This window comes from Castor canadensis, chromosome 6, assembly GCF_047511655.1.
Source record: "Castor canadensis chromosome 6, mCasCan1.hap1v2, whole genome shotgun sequence".
Taxonomy (NCBI): Eukaryota; Metazoa; Chordata; class Mammalia; order Rodentia; family Castoridae; genus Castor; species Castor canadensis.
In genome coordinates this window covers 37,971,117-37,994,189 of record NC_133391.1, presented here as the reverse complement: position 1 = coordinate 37,994,189, position 23,073 = coordinate 37,971,117, and the positions used below count along the sequence as shown (strand labels likewise).

General features: G+C 43.3%; 1 protein-coding gene and 1 pseudogene across 1 annotated transcript in view; both read right to left on the bottom strand.

Annotated features, from left to right (window-relative positions):
• Positions 1-23,073, bottom strand: part of Ano2 (anoctamin 2) — a 313,200-nt gene that overhangs the window by 42,534 nt on the left and 247,593 nt on the right. The window contains exons 17-19 of the mRNA XM_074075322.1: positions 7,738-7,849; positions 3,972-4,029; positions 3,712-3,812 (exon numbers count right to left, since the gene is read on the bottom strand). Coding sequence (XP_073931423.1) covers positions 3,712-3,812; positions 3,972-4,029; positions 7,738-7,849 — 271 coding nt within the window. The remainder of the gene's footprint in view (positions 1-3,711; positions 3,813-3,971; positions 4,030-7,737; positions 7,850-23,073) is intronic.
• On the bottom strand, positions 402-1,476 carry LOC109682759 (ATP-dependent RNA helicase DDX25 pseudogene; annotated as a pseudogene).

The following is a 23,073-nucleotide window of genomic DNA, read 5'->3' as shown; positions in this document are numbered from 1 at the left end:
CCATGTTCCATGGCCTTGATCAGGAAATGCCTTATCTTCGAGACTCACCTCCTCCATCTGCAGCACCACCAGGGTCTTGGGGTGTTTGTGCTACAACCAGAGTCAGTCTGTGTTTGTTTGGCAAAACATTCATATCCAAGGGAAATGGTTTCTTTAAATAGCAATGGCAGACCATCTTGTAACAAATGACTGTGACAGCCTCCTTTCAAGACAGAGACAACTCTGAAGGAAACCTCTCTGCTTTTGAAAGCTTCTTTTTTGTTGTTTTTGAAGGGTACCATGACATTTATTTTGCCAGGTGACAGTTTTACATTGAAACAGCCTCAACATAAAAAATTACCTTTAAAACCTGCTGGAACACTCTCACATAAATTAGGATATCTCGCAAACAGTAAAGTTCTTCAATATTCAATATTTTCCATGTCTTCAGGATCCAGTTGCTTAATACTGTAAAGTGTACTTTCATAAGCAGGGACAGCTTGTCCATTCCAGTCATGTTGAAGGTCAGGCCTTTTTTCCCAAAACCTCCTGCCTGCCTTGTGGAGGCAGGTCTCATAGTCTGGTTCTTCTGCTTGGTTTACAAGAAGATCAAAGTTCACAACAATTGTGACCTGCTTCACATCAATCCCTCAAGCACAAACATTGGTTGTTATAAGAACCTTCTCTTTCCCATCCCGAAACCTCTGAATAATAGAAGGCTCACTGTTCCACTGTCAGCTCCCTGCTTAACAAAGATACCTGGTGGTCATCCTGCATCATCTCCACCAGTCAACCACTTGGCATTTTGACAAGTCTGGCAGAAGATGATGGCCTGGCCTATGGTGATGCCACCATAAATGTTGTACAGAGCTTGGTATTTGTCTTTCATTTTCTCACACAACACATAATTCTGTCAGATGTTGTTCAGGGTCAGCTCCTCTTTGTATAACTTGATAACATTAGGGTCAAGAATGATTTGCTCAGCAAACTGCCACACAGAGTCCTCAAAGGTTGCTGAGAAGAGGAGCATCTGACAGTTGGAGGGCAAAGTTCTTTGAATACAAATGCACTGATCTGAGAATCCTTAGATGTCAATCATTACATCTGCTTCATCCAGGACAAACATGGGAATCCTAGTCAAATTGATCAATTTTCTCTTGAAACACCAATCAAGGACAGTCCCAGGAGCACCAATTATAATCTGTTTGGTGACTTCAGTGCCTATAGGAATTCAATTTCCTCAGATGGCATACATCACTTCTACATCAACACAGAATTTTCCCATTCGCTCAACCACAAGGCCAGTCTGCAGAGCCAGTTCATATGCAGAAGCCAGGCAGAAGCACTGTGGGAACAATTCCAGGACATTCACTCTGCTTAGCATTGCCAAGACGAAGGCAGCTGTTTTTCCTGTTGCTGACTGGCTCTGTGCTATGACATTCTGGGCATCATAGGGAGCACCATCTTTTGGATTCTGGATGGCCTGTTAAATCCCATTGCATAGATCCCTTTTAGTAACTCTTCCATTAGCCAAACTCTTCAAATGTTTTTGCTGAGTAGAGAGGAGAGCTGGGATCCTTCTGCAAGATTTCCACTCGGTGACTGGACTCTATTAAGGAGTGACAGAGTAACTTGTTTAAGAGTGAATTAGCTGCCAAACCCACTACATCTTCTTTGTCATCATCTTCTTCGGTGTTATTAAGAGAGCCCGTCTGTGTTTGGGGCTGTGGTACTCTTATTACCCAAAAGGTTCTGCCGGGGGTGGATGAGATTTGAAAAATAGCTGTTCAACTGCTTGTTCCTCACCTCCCCAAAGTAGTGACCCCAAAGCTGTGATCATGCCCCTCACCTTTGATTGCCCTCAAACTCCTGACTTTTGCTTACTCTGAATTCTGACAGAGTTTGCATTACATAGAGAACACCCTATCACTTGCAGACTACTTTTTCACCCAAAAAAATCTAAGCTCTTGAAAGATGAGGGTCATTTCATGTGTTTTTTTTTTCATAGCTGGGCCATAGGAGCCAAAAAATGAAAGTAGCATATTTCCTGCAAGCTCTCCTGCAGTGGACAGTATTATTCCTGAACATATAGTTCAGAGCATAATTCTCTAGTTCTTAAAGATCAGCTCTTAAAAAATATTCCAGTAGCCACTATATTCTTAAGTAAATTTGTTAGTGCTTAAACAAGACAGAATGAGTGCCATTGGCTGGAGTTAAGAATCCTGGGCCAGAATGTGAACAAATGCAATTGGAAAGAAAGGAATTAACCACAGTTGTTTATCAGAGGACTTCTCATAACCATTACTATAATGTGCAAAGGAAGTCTCTAAAAAAGGAGTTAGAGTATGACAAAGAATCACAATTAACCCTATGGGGAAAGGTTCCCAGAGGGTTAAAACACATTTACAGAGCTAAAATTATAGTGGAGAAAATTTACTTGGAAAGAAAACCCCTTTTAGTGAAAGTCCTACCTCCAGGAATGCAAATCCTCAACATTGTCCCATAACACTATGTCACCCCATCCTCTGCATAGGGCTCACCATCACACTTGATTAATTAGGTGCTTTTCTGTTCACATAGTGGAACAACCTCAGGTGGAACTGGGCAAGTACTTTTCTTGGAGGAGAACTGAATAGCAGGAATGTCAGTGTCTAGGTGCTGTGCTCCATCCTCCTACTTTAACAAGCGTCTAGTCATCAATCAAAAGATCATCTTGCTGGGTGCCGGTGGCTCATGCCTATAATGCTAGCTACTCAGGAGATAGAGATCAGGAGGATCGAGGTTTGAAGCCAGCCCAGACAAATAGTTCACAAGACACTATCTCAAAAATACCGATCACAAAAAAGGGCTGGTGGGGTAGCTCAAGGTGTAAGCCCTGAGTTCAAGCCACGGTACACACACACACACACACACACACACACACACACACACACACACACACAGCTCATCTCTTCAAGCTGCATCCTGGAATGGTCAATCTTGCAAGTGGTTTGCAAGAGAACTGGGTCAACCTATTACCCCTGGTCATCTCTATCATTCCCTTGTTCTGTGACACTGAAATACTTAAAACACGCCCTAAAACAGATTCTCCTTTAAAATCACAAAGAAATAGAAAGGAAAGGCAAGGGGATTACATTTTTTTTAAATCTATAGCTAGATTTTAACTTATTCCATTTTCTTTTCTTTTAGGAGCTGAGGGCCAGTGTTTATTTTCATTACTACATCAATGTAAAACCTGATTGAAAGAAGTCCCTCTATGAAATATACATGAACCCATGGGGGGAAGGAGTGAGAACCCCAGGAAAACCACCCATTCTGTGTTCCACCAACTATTCCATTCTCCTTATCCTAAGACATTTTCCTCTCCAGGATTATCTCAAAGGATTCCATTAGGTATCAAACTTCTGTATTCATCGTTTCATCATACTAAGTGTTCTCCCACTTATTCACTGAGGGGGCAAGCAATAAAAATATTATGGTATCTAACTTCTACTCTGCCATTTATTGGATATATGCAGGTAAGCAAATGGTAAATCTTTCTGAGCCACAAACATCCCAGATTAGGTTGTCAAGCAAAGCTTTGCCACATGGAGAAAGTTATTGGCAGGTAAAAAACCAGAGTAGTAAATAACCAAGCTACATGAAAAGGGAAGAGGCCATGAAAATGTTGCTGAAAGTCTAGGACTTCTGGGATAACTTCTGGTAGCAAAGAGAGAAGAGTTCATTACGCACGGGACTCCAATTTCAAAGATGTTGTTCTGGATCAACTGTTTCCCCAACATGATGATGCTGAGCTGAATACAGAGTTCCATGAGGCAGCCACCGGGAGCACACTGCAAAGAGGAGAGGACCAAGGCAGGAGCAGTTAGAGTAAATGGGGCTCAGAGAAGCAAGGGCGTGAATAATGCTGTAATGGGGATTAGGATGAGTCTGGGTTGGGGATCCACCTACAAAGCAGTAGCCAGGCATGAAACACCAGGGGCTGTACTTGCCTCTTCCATGCGGTAGCCATCAAACACATACACATAGCTTCCAGGCCTACCCACAAATCTGAAATGGAAAAAAAAGAGTGAGGACACTGTTCAAGGAAGTTGGAGAATGCCAGGGCTGCTTGAGGATGTGCCTTCTGTGTAGAATACCCTCTCCCACATGCACTAGTGAGGAAGGTGCCAAATCACAAAAGTTCATATCCTTATATCAAATACCTGTAACACCTAGGGTTCATCTATTAATGCAGTCATTCCTGGGCACAGGGGCAGAACTGGACAGGGGTTGAGTCTGGGTGTGGTGTGAGCTGGAATAGTGTGTGTGCGCATGTGTAACTTCTGAATGAAGTGTCCGATGTGTACCTTCTTCCCTCAATTAATGTCTAGAATCCAATTCAATTGCAACTCTTTGGTTAAGGCTTGATTTCTCAAGAAATTAAGGGTGAAAAATCTCTGCAAGCAAGGATTCTTGGCATCAGAATGGAAAGAATCTTAACTTTTTGCTAAAAATATTTGAAGGAAAGGAAGAAACCTGCCTCATTCTGCTTCTAAGGAAAGTAGATTTTTATTGGTGGAAAAGAAGATATGGCACTGCCAATCATGGTGTCAGATGATAATCAAAAGAGTCCTACTTATCTGAAATGTCATCTCTTGTTCACCTGTTGAAATCCTGTTCATCCATTTAAGGCTGTGCATAAGTCTTTCCCTCTGTGAGGTCCTTTGTTTCTGTTTATAATTAAGTCTTCCTTCCTTCCTTCCTTCCTTCCTTCCTTCCTTCCTTCCTTCCTTCCTTCCTTCCTTCCTTCCTTCTTTCTTTCTTTTTTTCTCTTTTGTGGTGATAGGGATGGAACCTGGCCTTTGCTCATGCTAGGAGAGTACTGTACTGCAGAGCTACACTCCCAGCCCCCCAACACTTACTTTACACCTCTTATTAGTGTACTTATCACAGATTATAGTGGTCAAGACTATCTCTTCCAATGTACCACTTTTTTTTTTTAAGGACAGAATATCAATATTTATTTACTTATCTATTTTTTTCCTTTTTCTTTTATTATTCATATGTGCATACAAGGCTTGGTTCATCTCTCCCCCCTGCCCCCACCCCCTCCCTTACCACCCACTCCGCCCCCTCCCTCTCCCCCTCACTCCCTCAATACCCAGCAGAAACTATTTTGCCCTTATTTCTAATTTTGTTGTAGAGAGAGTATAAGCAATAACAGGAAGGGACAAGGGTTTTTGCTGGTTGAGATAAGGATAGCTATATAGGGAGTTGACTCACATTGATTTCCTGTGCGTGGGTGTTACCTTCTAGGTTAATTCTTTTTGATCTAACCTTTTCTCTAGTACCTGTTCCCCTTTTCCTATTGGCCTCAGTTGCTTTTAAGGTATCTGCTTTAGTTTCTCTGCTTTAAGGGCAACAAATGCTAGCTAGTTTTTTAGGTGTCTTACCTATCCTCACCCCTTCCTTGTGTGCTCTCGCTTTTATCATGTGCTCATAGTCCAATCCCCTTGTTGTGTTTGCCCTTGATCTAATGTCCACATATGAGGGAGAACATACGATTTTTGGTTTTTTGGGCCAGGCTAACCTCACTCAGAATGATGTTCTCCAATTCCAACCATTTACCAGAGAATGATAACATTTCATTCTTCTTCATGGCTGCATAGAATTCCATTGTGTATAGATACCACATTTTCTTAATCCATTCGTCAGTGGTGGGGCATCTTGGCTGTTTCCATAACGTGGCTATTGTGAATAGTGCTGCAATAAACATGGGTATGCAGGTGCCTCTGGAGTAACCTGTGTCACAGTCTTTTGGGTATATCCCCAAGAGTGGTATTGCTGGATCAAATGGTAGATCGATGTCTAGCTTTTTAAGTAGCCTCCAAATTTTTTTCCAGAGTGGTTGTACTAGTCTACATTCCCACCAACAGTGTAAGAGGGTTCCTTTTTCCCCGCATCCTCGCCAACACCTGTTGTTGGTGGTGTTGCTGATGATGGCTATTCTAACAGGGGTGAGGTGGAATCTTAGCGTGGTTTTAATTTGCATTTCCTTTATTGCTAGAGATGGTGAGCAATTTTTCATGTTCTTTTTGGCCATTTGAATTTCTTCTTTTGAGAAAGTTCTGTTTAGTTCACTTGTCCATTTCTTTATTGATTCATTAGTTTTGGGAGAATTTAGTTTTTTAAGTTCCCTATATATTCTGGTTATCAGTCCTTTGTCTGATGTATAGTTGGCAAATATTTTCTCCCACTCTGTGGGTGTTCTCTTCAGTTTAGAGACCATTTCTTTTGATGAACAGAAGCTTTTTAGCTTGATGAGGTCCCATTTATCTATGCTATCTCTTAGTTGCTGTGCTGCTGGGGTTTCATTGAGAAAGTTCTTACCTATACCTACTAACTCCAGAGTATTTCCTACTCTTTCCTGTATCAACTTAAGAGTTTGTACCACAAATTTTTGTAAGAGAAGTTAACCATTTTACTCTGAAATATTATATGCATGCACTTTGTCATTGCTATTAAATCCAGAGGGAAAGTACCAGTGAAGTGCAGACTCATGAATTTGGACAGTCCCTCTGCTACTCTAATTTAATGAGTGCCAAGAACAAAGGCCCTGGTAGGGGGTTGTTTCCTGCTGTGGGAAACAAACATATCTAAGAAAATGTCAAATGTGGATAATTACAGCTCTTTTTAGCATGGCATGATCGATGAACTTTTAATTCAGAGAAGCTTGCCTGATATACTTTGGTGGAAGTCTGAAGGGAAATCTCCCTACAGGTAGCCAACTAGCCTGACCACAAAAAAGAAAAATGTTTATGCCAAGTGGTTTTACATCCAGATCTGTTGTATAATAAAGAATTTTAAGCAGGGTTTGGTGGCACATGCCTGAAATCCCAGTACTTGGGAGGCTGAGGCAGGAGGATCCCAAGTTCAAGGTAAGATAGTGTACATAACAAAACCTGTCTTAAAGAGAAAAAGAATTTTATTGGCCCTTGTCCTTGGTCCTTGGAAGGAGCCCCCAAATTCTTAGAATTTCCAGTGATAGGAATGTCTGTTATTCCTGGTGGGCCCCTGGGACTATTCCTAAATTTATGCTAATGAGATTTCTTAGAATGAGGACAGGTGATGTCAGAAAGACCAATCATGTTGGCTGGGGCTTTGAGCCATGTGACAGCAGTCCGGCCTCAGAAGGGAAAGGAGATTAGAGATTGGGTTCAACCACATGGTACATAGTTTAATTATGCCTAAGCAATGAGATCCCAGCAAGAACTTTGGTCACCAAAGCCTGGGTAAGCACCCTGGTTGATGATATTCATGGATGTACTGGAGGTCATGAGTACTAAGGACACAGAAGCTTCTAGATTAAGACCCTCCTAGATGCCAATCTATGAGCTCCTTCCATTTGCTGGTGTGGATTTGTATCCCTCAACTATAAGACTGTGAAAATTAAGTAAAGCCCTGTACTGAGCTTTCTGATGACTCAGCCTAGCCTGAGAGGGTAGTAGGAACCCTGGAATTTATAAGAAGTGGATCAGAACTGTAAATGTCCAGGGAGCTTCTGAGCTTATGGTTATATCTAAATTAAGGGTAGTCTTGTGAAGGATGGCACTCTTAACCTGTAAAGCTTGTGACAATTCCAGGTAGCCAGCAACAGAATTGCAATGCAAGACCTCAGAGCCACTGACTACACATGAACTTCCTGCCTGCCTCATCCTCAAAGGACCTGGTCTTAGTGACAAATTACTAATCCATGTGTGCTCCCATTATACTCACCTCCCTTTGAAAAAAGCCACATAGAAGATGGGGGAGTAGGCATTGACAAACTTGAGCAAGAAAGCTTTGAGAATCAAGCGCTCTTCAAAGGTCTGTTCTGTTTTTGGAACCTCTGCAAAAGAAGAGCAAGGCCAATGAGACTGAGGTGAGATTTCTCACCTCCCCAGCATTTTGACCTTGATATAAGCCACTGTCTCTCAATTTACTCTTTCAGAGCAGAAACCATGAAACCCATGGCTCTGGCACATTAGAACTGAATTCATCTGGGAGACCCCAAATGATTTGTCAGGTAATGTCAGACTACAGAAGGCAAAGGGTTCATATGATCTTCACCTTCATCCTTCTACCACCCTCTTCTTGGCCACTCAAGAAATGGTTTCACACTGAGCAGGCAGAGCTTCTGATTCTCACCCTTACTTCACCAAGGGGAACTCAACCTTTATGTGTATAACTTCCATTTCCATAAGATTTTAGTTGAACAAAGGTCTCTGACTAAAAGGGACTGTTAGCCACTGAACTAGAGTTGAGAAGGCATCATGAGATGGTCCCTCTTTCTCTCTTCCATTTTTAGCAGGGAGGCATTCATCTGTAAGTCCTCAGGACAGGCTGAGGCATCTGGTGTTCACTCACTCAAATGACAAAGGCTCACAACACTAAATAGTGAGGCAAACATAGCCTGAGCCCTGTGTTTCAAGTTGGAAGGTCACAGCCCCAGTGTGTCCTGTGAGATCCCAGGAGAGGGGTCAGCCAACATTCCCATCAGGACCTTGGGAAGCACTGAGCAGAAATCTCACCTCACAGGTAACTTCAGAAGACTCAGGACATTGGAAGCTCCAGTGGACAACTTTGTAGTATTCTTAGTGAAGACCCCACAAGGTTGTGACAAAGGACTTGGTAAAGATAAGAGAGCACTGGGTATTCTTAGTCTATTTGGGCTGCTATAACAAAATTTCATAAGGTGCATAGCTTATAAAAAATAGAAATTTATTTGTTATAATTCTGGAGTCTTGGAAGTCAAGATCAAGGCAGATTCAGTGTCTGGTGAGGACCTGTTTTCTGGCTCATAAAGGTCACCTTTGCTGTGTCCTCACATGGTGGAAGAGGTAAACATCTCTGGATCTCTTTTATAAGGGCTCTAATCCCATTTATAAAGTCTCTGCCCTCATGACTTAAGCTCTTCTCAAAGACTATCTCCTAATACCATCACCTTAAAGGATCTCAGTAGATAAATCTATGGGGAGATTAAAACACAAGGCCTAACTTTTCATGGGTAAAGGGAAAGCCCTGCATCATGTGGACTGATGAGTAGAGCCTGAAAGTGTGCTGAGCACAGGGGCACAGCACCAGGACCATGCCAGCCAAGGACTGGTAAGGGGACCCACCTGATTCACACATAGCTTGTATAGGAATCATTGAAACAATGCGCCTGAGACCCTGTTCTTTCTCCTGGAATGTCCTTCTCTGACTTCTATGTGTACAAATCCTTTGAATTCTTTAACATCCAAAATAAATATTACCCATATTCTCCTTCCAGAAGCTTTCCCAAATGATGTCAGCTGACAGTCAACTTTTTCTGTTTTCTTGCATAGCATTTATATCTCCCTGCACTAATTATTTTCATCCACTCCCTTTGAAACTTAACAATAATATAGCTATCACTGATTACTGTGCATACTTGTGGATCCCTGAAAGTCAAAGATTTGGGAGTAGGTAATTAATTTGGGATGTTATCCACAGAAGCCTGGCGAGAGAATGGAATGGTGAAATGGGGGTAGGGAAGACACAAGGATGTGCTTATGAAAAGGTGAATGCTAGCTGACTGCTATTGAACTGAGGTTCAGTCCCACTTTGGATCTTTCATGAAATTGAGTGAAGCATACTTCAGAATTATCACACTGAGAGGAGGGAAAGCAGGAGTCCCTCATTGGTTCAAGGTTACCTTTGGGAGTAACTTCCTGGCACTTCCAGCTTGTCTCGGCATACTTGTATAACCAGAGAGCTGCAGTAAGCCATGGGTATGAACAGGAAGTATCTGAAGGTGACCTGCCAAGTGGTTCAAGGGGATGGGCATGCTGCATTAGAGTGTCTGTCCCATGTCACCAAGACATGGTTTCTGTGTGGGGACTGAGCTGCTAGAGAAAACCCAATGGAACTGAGAATTACAGAGAAAAGTCTTACTTTACTATACATCTTCAAGTACATTATGCATTGTTTGGGAAATACTGCATTTGGTAAAAATTTGGTAATTAAATCTGATAGATACATGTAGATGCATACAGATGGCATTGCACATAGGTGTGGACATTTGTTATCTTACTTAATTGTTGCCTGTCTATATGAGGTAAATATTGTTTGTCACTTTTATAGATACAATAAATTAAAGTCCAGTCAAAAATCACATAGCCAGTAAGTGACAGAGCTAAGATTTGAACCCAGAATCTCCCTACTTCTAAAGATAGTTTTTACCACATTGCACTATGAAATCAGGATCTTTAGCCCACTAATGTTTTCATCAAATGCTCTCTTTCACCTCCCCATCCTCCACCCCAGCCTAACATGAAGCACCTAAGGCATATTTCTCACTGTTGAGCTTACATTCACTAAGCACTGGCTGCCTGCCAGTCACCAGGCCATGGTGCATAAAGGCATCACCTTTTCCTTCAAGGAGCTTCACTGAACAATGTTGTTCAACATGTGAAAAGCTGTTCACACATCTCTTCTAGATTGAACTCTGAGCAGCAGGGTATCCTCTGCCCTCTTCTGGCAGAAGGGATCTTAGGAGAAGGCTGCATTCATCTGGCACAATGAGCCCTTGATTCATTGTCAATGCCAGATCACAGGCTTGCATACTCGGAGATAATCAGCATCCACCGTGTCTTTGATGCACTGCTGTAGGTGAAAACACCATCCTTTGGTGGAGGACTGAAGCCTTGGAGAGCCTCCAAGGTGCCCTTGGCAACTGTAGATACAGGCTGAAGATCACTGAGACGTGGACCCTTGGCAACTGTAGATACATGCTGAAGATCACCGAGATGTGGGACGAAGTCTGTGATATTATTTGGTGCATCTTCAACTGCATAAGGCATTGTTTAGGACACATTGCATTTGGTAAATACTTTAAGCTAGATTTGATTTTAATATTAAAGATGCATCTGTAGCAAGGGTTATGGTAGGGAGAGTATCTCCATGGGTCTTGCTTGTGGAAGGCTCCATACCTCCTGAGTGAAACTGTGAGGCAGATGCTCATCAAACTCTTTCCTTTTTCCTGGATCCACACTAGATGAGGGTACTATGAATGAGTTTTGGCCTATGAGACATTAGTGCAAGTGAAGTATGCCACTTCTGAGTCTTGTCCTTAATATCACCCGTGTGATCTTCTGTTCTGTCTCTGTTCCCTCACCTCCAGGAAGATTTCCAGCCCTTGGAGGAAATCCAGATCTCTGAATCACCAAATGGAAGGCTGCCCTCCAAACATGTGGCCAAAGTGTGACAGGAGCAAGAATTAAATATGGAGGTTTATAACATTTCTATGAAAAGAGGTCATACGGCTAGAGGTACTTAACCTGACTAATGCAGGTGAAACTCTGGAAGAGACAAGTCCTGAGAAACCAGTTGTGCATTCTTAAACAAAGAAAAAGGTCTACCCCAACATGGACCCTTGGAAAGAAGGGACAGTGTTTCTCACAGGCCTAGAGGCAGCCAGAGCCTATGCACCTGTTGAGCCAGTGGTCAATGGTAGGTGAGGAAAAATGAGCTTGAGAGACAACATGGATATCCATACTGTGATATTCCTCAGCTGGTAGATGGCTTTGTGGGTGTTCTCTTCCTTGGCATGCTTATATGGATTCAGAACCACAGATGAAAGACAAGTGCCGTCTGGATAGACTTGCTCTCACTACTCACAGTAGCACTGCTACCTCTGTCATTCTTCTTTTCATATACGCTAATGAGCACTGTATAGATTTTTAACCTCTATAATATTTTCTTTCCAGCTACAAACATGCCAGTGCCCTGCAACCTGAATTTGAATTATTTACGTACAGTCTTCACTGGCTGGAGATTCCACATCTCCTCCTTCAGCCTGACTCTGTTCTCCTCGAATAAAGGAAATAATTCCGAGTCACAGGTGAAAGATCTGACACTAATGTCTAAGGTCACTTTTAGGTTCAGATCTCCCAGCAATGAACCCTTTTGTGGCTCTTAAACTTTACTGCTTTCTCTCATTCCTGCCACACAGCTTCAAGGCATTTTTTTTTACAGTCAAGGTCAGAGAGACACATCCAGGTAGACTTCAGCTGCTGCTAGATGTATTCCACTGTTTGTTTAATGGATGAGTAAGGGAATGAATGAATGAATGAAGGAAGGAAGAATATTTGGGAGAGTGAAAAAAATGTTTGTCATATACTAAAAGTCTCCATCATATCCTATGGAAGGCAAATCCTAAGGAGGATTTTGCTTTGCTGAGCAGGAAAACAACTATAGATCCAAGTGCAGTGGCTCACACCTGTAATCCTAGCTACTTGGGAGGCTGAGATCAGGAAGATCAAGATTTGAGGCCAGCTCGGGCAGAGTTCACAAGACCCCATCTCCAAAATAACCAGAGCAAAATGGACTGGAGGTGTGACTCAAGTGGTAGTGTGCCTGCTTTGTAAGCACAAAGCCCTAAGTTTAAACCAAAATAAAAGAAAGATCCAAGAGAGATGCAGTGGAGAGTGGTGGGAGGCGAGGACAGAGAGGAAGAGGTGTCAGCTGGGCCAAAGAAGAGATGGGGCAGAGACACCCAGTGGAAATTTCTATTAACTTCTGCTCTGTGATTTGTAGTATGACAACCTCATTTATTTCTGCACAAAATCTTCAGTGAAGATTCAGTGAAAGAATCTTTCATTTTCCCTTGGGGAATGTGCTAAAGGACTGAGTACTGCTTCAAGATGGGCACAGAGGCATAAATAGAGAGTGCATAGAGTCCTCTTTTACTTGGGTTACAAATGAGATAGACTGGGGAGAGACACAGAGAAATGACAATTGGGAAGGAGGAGGGGTGAGAGGAAAGAAGAAAAAGAGGAAGGAGAAAGGAAAGGAGTGAGGAAAAGAGGAAGGGAGGGAGGGAAGAAGGAAGGAAAATGAAGGAGGAAATGAGGGAGGGAAAAAGGAGGGAAAGAAAAAAGAAAAAATTTCCAAAAGATTATTCTTTCTTTTTTAAACAAAATAGGAATTTGAGCTTCTGCCTGAGGTGTTTTAGGCATTAAACTCAAAAGTAACTTAACCATAAGTCATTTCTTTAAAATATTTTTTGGGTAAGAAAATTAAAACACATGTCATCTAAAAATAAATAATCAGGTCTAAGTTTCCAAAAATTCAGAAAACTTATCATGACTATACCTAGAAGGGGATTAGGATGAGGTATAGAGTGGCACGTGTCTTTAATTTCCTTTTATAATCCCCTTTGAACTGTCTGTTCTCAGATCTCTGGGTCCCTACAGGAATTTCTTCCAAGTTCTGTGAAGAGAAAAACTGCTGCTTTCAGAGTTTTGCTCCAAGTGGAAACGAGTGCTCCCCCCCATACTGATAAATCATAGGATGGACTTATTATTTATTAGTTTTATTTCCAAAAGCAGTTTGTGCCTGTGCTTTTAGGGCCATGTGCCACCATAAATAATGGGGAATTCCAATAAACAATCCCAATCCACTTGCTAGGCCACTAAATCAGCTGGGTGCTCCTACCACAGGACGCTCTGTGGCCATGGTGAGCACTTGGATGAGCCTTGTAGAGAGAGAGAAGGCCTCAGAGAACCTCATGGTGAGGAAGAGATGGAGCTTTGAGGGACTGTTGGAGGTGGGGCAAAGCCTGGAGCTCCACTTTAACTTTTGGTTCTCTTTCAATAGCCAACACAGAGAGCTTCACCTGACTAGAGTGGAGACTATGTGGTGAAAATGTGAAACAACCATTCTCGGAGTCCATGTGGTGAGGGATCATGTCTACAGATCAGCTAGGGCCATCTGCATTTCAGGCCACAGGCAGGATCCTCTCACAAGACTCTGATCTCTGGAGTTCGCTGAGTCCTGCAAGAAATCGGTCCGGTGTTGTGCTTCTCAGACTCCAAATACAGTGCCTTAAGATTACATTGCTATGAGGTGTAAAGGAGGAAGAGTCAAATGGTGAAAGCATAAGTAGGTAGGCTGGCAACCTCTCTTCAGTATTTATGTCCCTCTGAAGTGCACCTCCCTGAGTAAGCCTCAAAGGCCAATTGAAGGCCATTCGAGGGTTTCTCCTGCTCTCTACCTGTGAGAGAAGATTTCCAACAGGATTCTATCCAGAACCAAAGGGACACGGAGATAGCACTCCTGTGCAAGATCATTAACTCCCCACTCCCTTTCTTTTAAGTATTAAATCTCTGTTGCAATGTGTCATGAAAAAATATGAGTGTAAATGACCCAGCTGTGGCCTCAGAAACTAATTAGTATGAAAGCCCAAGTTCATCCCCGGGGGGGGCCAGCTTAGGACTCAAAGTCCCCGGAGCTCCCTCCTAATCATACCAAACAATAAGGCTGGCAAGAGAATACCAGCTATGGGAGATGGATCATGAAAAGCTCTTCTTCCTAACTAGTTTCCACAATAGCCCAGCCACAGATGCATACTGATGGCAGCAAGATAAAATGAGGATTTTCACTAGGACAGCCCTGGCACTGCCAGGAAAGGCACATGGAGCATGACCTGTGGCTGAGTCCAAGAACTCCTCTCCCTGCCTCTCCTCCAGGACGATAAAGCTTTTGCAAACAGCAGTATTTTCTGACAGCCCAACCATCTGGTCTTCCCTCCACTGGGGTGTGTGTTGGGGGAGGGTGTTGGAGGGATTGTCTGTGCCTCGGCTGTGATGGTGCTGACTTGTTTGTGCCATGGGGAGGGAATCACCCCAGAAGAAGCCAGGCAGCTGGGTAATTAAGCAGCCATCACATAGCCTAAGGGAGCTGGGAGCCCTCAGTTGGAGATCCTTTCCACATGGTGTTCCTGGGATATTCCTGTGCCCCTGGAGAGCTTCCTAGCTCAAGGAAACTTTCTCTGGAGTCAGGAAGATAGTTCTTGCCCCCAGACAAAGGGACATGCTGGCTAAATAAGAAGGGAGTTCTGGAGAAAGCCAGAGTCAGAAGGAGAGAGACAGAGAAAGAGATAGAGAGAGAGACAGAGACAGACAGTCAGAGACAGACATGCAACGTTCCATCCATTATTGGCCAATCGTGAGAACCCACTTCCAGCACCCACAAGGTACAGGTATGCACACCTGACAAGGACTCCCCATTTGGATGTTACAACTGCCCTGTGAAGAATCTCTCTCTGTGGCAAGGATAGGAACAGGGAGAAAATAGGAAGGTGTGTCATTTCTTTTTAGTCACAGACACTCCTGTGACCCCAGTGGGCCTTCTTACAGATGTTTACACTGATCTGGAAACTAAGCCCCTAGCATGAGGCTCAGTCCTGCTAGCCTGTCTTTTCATTAGAAGAAAACCCCAGGGAATGCTTTCACCTTCCCCATCATTGCCCTTTCTCTTTCAACAATTATCTGTCAAGTTATGACAATGTGCCAGGCACTGAGCCCTGAGAATATAGTGGTAGACAAACCAATAAATTTTCTGCCACATGGAGCCTCCTCTAGAAAGACACAAACAAGACCATTTAGAGAGCAATGTATATTAAAGGAATGTGGAGGGAGACAAGGAGTGGTCAAGAAAGGCCCTGTGGAGGTAACTGCTAGCTGAGGCTTGAAGAAGGAGGAGCCAGCATATAGCACCTGGCAGCACTCTGGGTGGAAGAGGCCAGACAGTCCAAGGCTGCACAGGAAGAGACAGATTCAGATGATTGTAGTGCCTGGAACTAGGAGGACGCAGTGGTGTGGAATTAGTGGAAAGTAGACCCTGGAGAGTGCACAATGAGAAACCAACTTAGGCTTTTGAGCAGGTGAGGGATATGGTGAAATTAAATATTAAAATCACAGAAAGTGAGCTATGGGGGGATGGGGAAAGGAGCTGGAAGTAAAAGCAGGAGCATACTAAACAATATGAGGATGGAGGTTGGGCAAAGTGGTCAGATCTGGGCTATTTGAAAGTAGAATGGACAATACATAGTAATAGACAAGATTCTCGAGAAAGGAGACAGAGAGAGGCAGAGATATGCAGGATGACAAGCAGTGAGTAGCTGATGATGCTATTTCTAGAAGTGGAAAGAATGGGTGAAAGGTAAGAGGTTTGAAGGAAAAATTAAGACCCTCAAGTTGGACACATTGCATCCTTCCCCTAACCCTGTGCTTTTGTCATCCCAAAGGGTGGTACACTGTGTGAATTGAGAACCCTCCTTCAAAACACTTTGCCAGCTTTGATGAATCAGAGTCTCAGGAGAATCAGGGTCTCAGCATCATAGTCAGGCTGAGTGATTGCCCAAGTTTTTTCCCAAGACTAAGTTTTGGTCTTCTGTGTTCTAGAATGCAGCTCACAAGGCTATGATGAAGAAAAGAAGGAGGTCCTATGTCGGAAGTCAGGAGACCTACCATCAGTCTCCAGATAAGTGAATTGATCTTCCCAAACTTGCACCTTAAACCCTGTAACAGCACCTTACTGAAGCTTTTGTTGTGATGACCAAGTAAAATACATCCGGGGAAGAAGCAACCATGGTATAAGGCTCAGATATTTGCTTCCATTGTGACACTGCAGCAAGGTGTTCTATGAAAGATGTAGTGAGACAGGCCAGCAAATTACCTGAGTATCCCCATCAGATCCCTTTGTCAGCCACTTTGACATCACTAGAGATGGGGAGGGACCCAGAATCACCAAGGGCCACTTCCCTAAGGAGAGGGTGCAACAGTGCATCACAAGGTGTGTTGTGTCTCGCAAGTTGAAGAAGTCAGGTATGTGTTCCTGGGGAGGGTTCAAAGTGAGAGAAGAGTGTCCTTAGTCCTGGGTCTGTGTGTCAGATCATTCTGGAGAGGGGAGTGGAGGTATATGTGTGTCCTGAAAGGGGATCCCTGACAATGGCAGCCCCTCTCTTGATCCACCCTGAAGAAGAAGGTTATCCTCCCTTGAAGAGCCCAGCAGCCTTCCTAGGACTGCAGTATGGAGCTTCTCAATGGTGTTTCCAGCCTGTATGCTCAGGTGGGATGGGCCAGTGTCCAGCTGAAATAAGGTATAGCAATGACACCTGCAGTGAGGGTTGTCAAACGCCAGGTAGCTCCAAGCTCAAGTGCAGATATTAGCCCGACATCCCTTTCCCACTCAGCAGGAAACAAAGTCCAGCTCAGATAGGTCAAAGGACATGATTCTAATGAAGTTACTGCTTATAGCAGTGAAGGGACAAGGAAAATAGTGTCACTGGAGCCCAAGAAGGACCAGGAAGGAGGACTGATCTCATGAAAGCCATAATTATAAAGGGATGCAGTTTCCCAGAGATGTTCAGGGAAAGCAGGAAATACCCCAATTCTTGAGCTAGGTGGAGAAGAATTAGGGGACAAGAGGAGGACAACAACAAAAACGGATATGAAGACCAGTGGAACAGAATAGAGGACCCAGATATGAATCCACACAGCTATGCCCACCTTATTTTTGACAAAGGCGCCAAAAACATACAATGGAGAAAAGACAGCCTCTTCAACAAATGTTGCTGGGAAAAGTGGCTATCTGCCTACAAAACCTGAAACTAGACCCATGCCTATCACCCTGTACTAGTATCAACTCAAAGTGGATTAAGGACCTTAATATCAGACCTGAAACTCTGAAGTTAGTATGAGAAAGAGCAGGGAATACTCTGGAAGCAATAGGTATAGACAAAGAATTCCTCAGTAGAATTCCAGCAGCCCAGCAACAAAGAGAAAGGATGGACAAATGGGACAACATGAAATTAAAAAGCTTCTGCACAACAAAGAAATGGTCTCTACACTGAAGAGATCACCCACAGAGTGGGAGAAAATACTCGCTTGCTATACATCAGACAAAGGACTGATAACCAGAATATACAGGGAGCTCAAAAAACTAAACTCCCCCCAAATCAATGAACCAATAAAGAAGTGGGCAACTGAACTAAACAGAACTTTTTCAAAGGAAGAAATCCAAAATGCCAAAAACACATGAAAAAATGCTCACCATCCCTGGCCTAAAAAGAAACACAAATCAAAACCTCACTAAGATTCCACCTCACTCCTGTTAGAATAGCTATCATCAAAAACACCACCAACAAAAAATGTTTGCGAGGATGCAAGGAAAAAGGAACCCTCATACACTGCTGGTGGGAATGCAACCTAGTACAGCCACTTCGGAAAACAATATGAAGGCTCCTGAGAAAAACTGAAAATAGATCTGCCATATGATCCAGCAATAACACCCCTGGGCATATACCCAAAGAAATGTGACTCACGTTATTCCAAAGGCACCTGCACACCCATGTTTATTGCAGCACTATTCAAAATAGCCAAGTTAAGGATCAGTCAAGATGCCCCACTACTGACGAATGGATTAAGAAAATGTGGTATTTATACACAATGGAGTTTTACTCAACCACAAGGAAGAATGAAATTTTGTCATTCTAAAGTAAATGGATGGAACTGGAGAACATCATCTTAAGCAAAGTTAGCCAGGCTCAGAAGGCCAAAAATCACATGTTCTCCTTCATATGCTGATTACAGACCCAAAACACATGCAATAATATTATTGGACATGTGTCACACACTAAGGGGAGAGGCACACAGGTGGAATAGGGAAAGGGAAGGAAATCTAAAACTTGAATGTGGTTGATGTGCTCACTGTAGAGGAGCTAATAAAGTAACCTTAAACTGAAAGAGGCCACTATGGGAAGGTGACCGGGAAGTAGTGAAGAGGTCTGGCAGAGATGAACCAATTCAGGTTGTAATACACATGTGCATGGAAGCAATGCTAGGAATCTCTTTATCTCAAGCTAGCAAAAATGCTATGTCTTTCTTATTATCTCTTATGTTTTCTCTTCAATAAAATTGGAGACGAGGATAGCATGGGTTTGCCTGGAAGTGAGGGGGGTGTGGGGGCCGGTGGGGGAGGAGGGAGTGATGCCCCAAACAATGTATACACATATGAATAAATGAATAAACAATTAAAAAATAAAAAAGAGGTGACCAACAGAGAATGACAGCCATATCCTCTCTGCTCTTCTGGCTAGTGTAACTTGCTGATTTCTCAGAATATTCAGAGATTAGGAAGAATATACAGAATATTTGGCTAATAACAGAAATAATTAGAAAGAGGAAAGAGATGTTTTTGTGGGGCTAACTCAGGTTGGAAAAGACCAGTTGCATTAAACTATTGTATATAGCAGAGTTACTTCTAATGATTCCATACAAGTGACATGAACTGTTTCATAGGCGTGGGCTGGAATCATGATCATGTCTTTGTTATTAATGGTAACAGCCTCCTCCCCAGACAACATTCACAATAGTCTACACCAACACCTCTGAGGGGATCTTCAGACAATGGTAGGATCCACTCTCACCACCCCTTCCACAGCCTCCACAGAGAGGTAGCCCAGGCTCTTCTTCCTTCATTGCTCAGAGCCACTCAGTGAGTCAGGAGGTAGTGGCAAAGCAGAAAGGAGAAGGAATACAACTCCACAGACCTGAGTCTCAGGCCAGATTTCAATTTCCCAACACTATGGACTTCTCCACAGGAAGGCACAAGGCCCCACTCTGGCCTGTGCCTAGTCCCACTCGTGTTCTTGCTCTCGATGTCTGTTCCTAAACAGGCTCCTCTGCAAACATCAAACCCCTGTCCCAGGGCCCCAAGTCAGATAAAGCCAACACTTTCACCCTGCTCCAAAACACAGATTGCCTACATTCAGTGGAAAATTAGATCTGTCCATATATACTCCAAACCTTCTCCAAAGACTATTTGATATCCTGACAGCCATTTGTGACTTCGATACTGGTTTCTCTTTGCTTTTTCCTTCTTCCCTCTCATTTCTCCTTAGTACTCATGTATTACCCTTGCTGAGCGCTGTTTAGAATAGGAAGAAAAAAAATTTGGCAGTGCTGGGGCTTGAACTCAGGGTAGAACTCAGGAGTTCTACCACTGGAGCCACACCTCTAGCCCTTTTTGCTATTTTGATATTTTGGTGACATGGTCTCACATTTATGCCTGGGCTGGCCTTGATGGCAACCTGTAGGTGGGATGACAGGTACCACATGCCCAGCTATTGACTGAGGTGGAATCTTGTGAACTTTTTGCCTGGTCTGGCCTCAAAGAATGATCCTCCTGATCTATGCCTCCTGAATAGATGGGATTACAACTGTGAGCCACCGGTGCCTGGCTCAGGAGGAAAAAATTCTGACTGGAGACTATTTGATGGGCTTCAATCTTTTAAACTCCTTTCTCTTTTTAACATTTAATAAAGTACACAGGACTACAAAGTCTGTGAGCCCCTGATGTGTACAGGCCTGAGGCAGATGAATGGGCCCATATGGGGTATTTGATTCACTTGGTTGCCCCTGTCCTGAAAGGCACCAACTACTTTTCTTTTTTTTTTTTTTTTTCATTTTTCTTTTATTATTCATATGTGCATACAAGGCTTGGTTCATTTCTCCCCCCTGCCCCCACCCCCTCCCTTACCACCCACTCCACCCCTTCCCTCTCCCCACCAATACCCAGCAGAAACTATTTTGCCCTTATTTCTAATTTTGTTGTAGAGAGAGTCTTAACGCAGAGAAACTAAAGCAGATACCTTAAAGCAACTGAGGCCAATAGGAAAAGGGGAACAGGTACTAGAGAAAAGGTTAGATCAAAAAGAATTAACCTAGAAGGTAACACCCACGCACAGGAAATCAATGTGAGTCAATGCCCTGTATAGCTATCCTTATCTCAACCAGCAAAAACCCTTGTTCCTTCCAACTACTTTTCATTCACATGTCAGAGTACACTGCATTTTAAATCTCATGGAGCCTTTGGTGTGTTTTCTTTTGTTTTCCAAAAAAATTTTAGACATTTGCACATTACAAGGGAGCTGAGCATCACAGTATTAGCAAGGACACTGAGTCCAGACTCACCACTGACCTGAGGCCCATTACTTTTCTCTCAGTCTCAGTCTTCTCATCTCTAAAATGGGAGTGTTGAGATTTTCCCATTGGGGCTTTTTTGCGGATTAAATATACAGGTGGTCCTCAGTTTATGATGACCCAGTTGATGACATTTCAACTTCATGACTGTGAGAAAACAATGTAACTCAGGAGAAACTGAGTTATAAATCTGAATTTTCCAAGGCTAGGGATATGCAGTAAGAAACTCTCACAGTGCTGGGAAGTGACCTTGTGCAGCTCACAGTCAGCCACGTGATCATGACAGAAAATAATGTGCATGCTACAGTGTACTGTTACTAAGCTAGGATGCTCCAGAGGTTAGGTGAATCAAATGCATTTTCAACTTAAAATATTTTCAACATATGATGGGTTTGTTGAGACAAAACCCCATCATAAATTGCCAGTATCTCTTCTGATATATGTAAAGTGCTTAGAACAGTGTTTGGTACATGGTAAGCTTTCTGTGTGAGTGAGTGTGTGTATGCATGCAAGCACATTTACACCACTAATAACTCTGTGCCTTATTCTAGTTTCTAAATCTCTTTAGCTGTCTTATAGGTAAAATGAAACAAATGAGAATTTCCCAGTGTTATTGTAAAAACTACATGGGACAAAGTAGGCACAATGCCTACCAGTGCCTGGTACACCGCAGTCAGTGCTCAGTAAAACTCAGGTCATTTTTCTCATCCTTCCTTTTGTCCTCCATCTCTGCCCTGTCACTATCCAGAAGCACTGGGGCAGTGAAACTCTGAAGCAGGTCATCAGCAATGTTTAGCAACTCACAGCCACTTTCATAAGAATTTGATTCAATAACCTTTGTTTCAAGTGCCTACAAGAAACCCAACACTGTAACTTGGAGAGGTGAAATGGAAAGAGAAGGGTGATTTGCACAGCTCTACCACCCAGCACTTTGCACATGGTTTGGAAACAAGGAGAAGGTAGGAGGGGGAGGAAGAGAGCTGGAGTTAGCAAATGATGACTATGAGGCTAACAGATGGCATTTTGATTATCCATCCTAGAAGCCTGCTTCCAACCTGTCTCCTCCACCCAGCAGATTCCCCAAAGCTGTAGTAAGGCCAGGCCCCCTTCCATGCCCATGTTGGTTATAGAGCCTACAGTTTTCAGGAGCACTAGACATCCTGTTCCTAAACGTGTAGTCTCAGAAAAAGTCCTTGCCTGAAAGGTACAGCATGTTCTGGGTACTGACCCAAGGGGGAAACAAGCTTTAACTGGTCAGCTGGGTTTCCCTTATTTTCTTGCCTTGGGCCCTGGCCTCCCACCTCACCTAAGCTCAGTGCTATTTGCCAGTGTGTCTGGGGTCCTGATGTCCTAGCCAGTTCTTGCTTGCTTCTTACCCCAGGATCTGAGTCCTTTCTCTATAACCAGTATCTATAACCCCTCCAGGGATGAAGAGATCACTTGGGATGGAGACAGATCTCATCTCCCACTTACTGGAATCTTCACATCTATGTACACTAATTTCTATTACTGATGCATTCTGAGTCTGGCTTTACACTTGGCACACTGAACCTTGAGAAGCCAGGCTCCTTCTTAGACCAGGTTCCAAAGCTACATCCATTTCCCTAGATACCCCAAGTTTCAGTTCGGTCCCTGCTTCACCAGGGCTGTGCTGTCTCCAGGGTATGCATGTTTCACATCTATTACCATTGTCAATATGGCAGCCTGGGATATAACTACAATTTTTATCTACTGCTGCTGAACACCTATTACCATTGTCACTGTGGCAGCCTGGGATATAACTACAATTTTTATCTACTGTTGCTGAACTAATCACTCTCAAGGCACATAACCAAATTTGTCTTTTGTTGTAAATATTTAGGACAATGATGGACCTCAAATAGGCCTGATACCTAGGCCTATTGAGAGATGTTCCTAGGAAAGTAGACTTTCATCACACAGCCCTACAGGAAACCCTTGGGAATGTGGTATTGTTTGCACCAGCTGCTTGCACCTGGTGAGCAAAGCACATAGTCACAGCCTCCTCAGCTCTCAGGAGATCTGGGGCAGGAAGCCAGATGAGTATTATAACCAGCGTGAGAATGGCAAAGCAAGCCCCTAAGCTTTGCAGGCTTGTTACTCCATTAGGTGGCATTATCCGCAGTTTGTGTCCCTGTGGAGTCTGGGGGATCCCTAAAACCATTCCACTACCTATGAGCATACCAGTCACCTGCATTGCATAACCATGTCCATCAGTGTCTATGTTTTTTGGTATCAAGGAAATTTCAAGTCCTCTGATACCCTT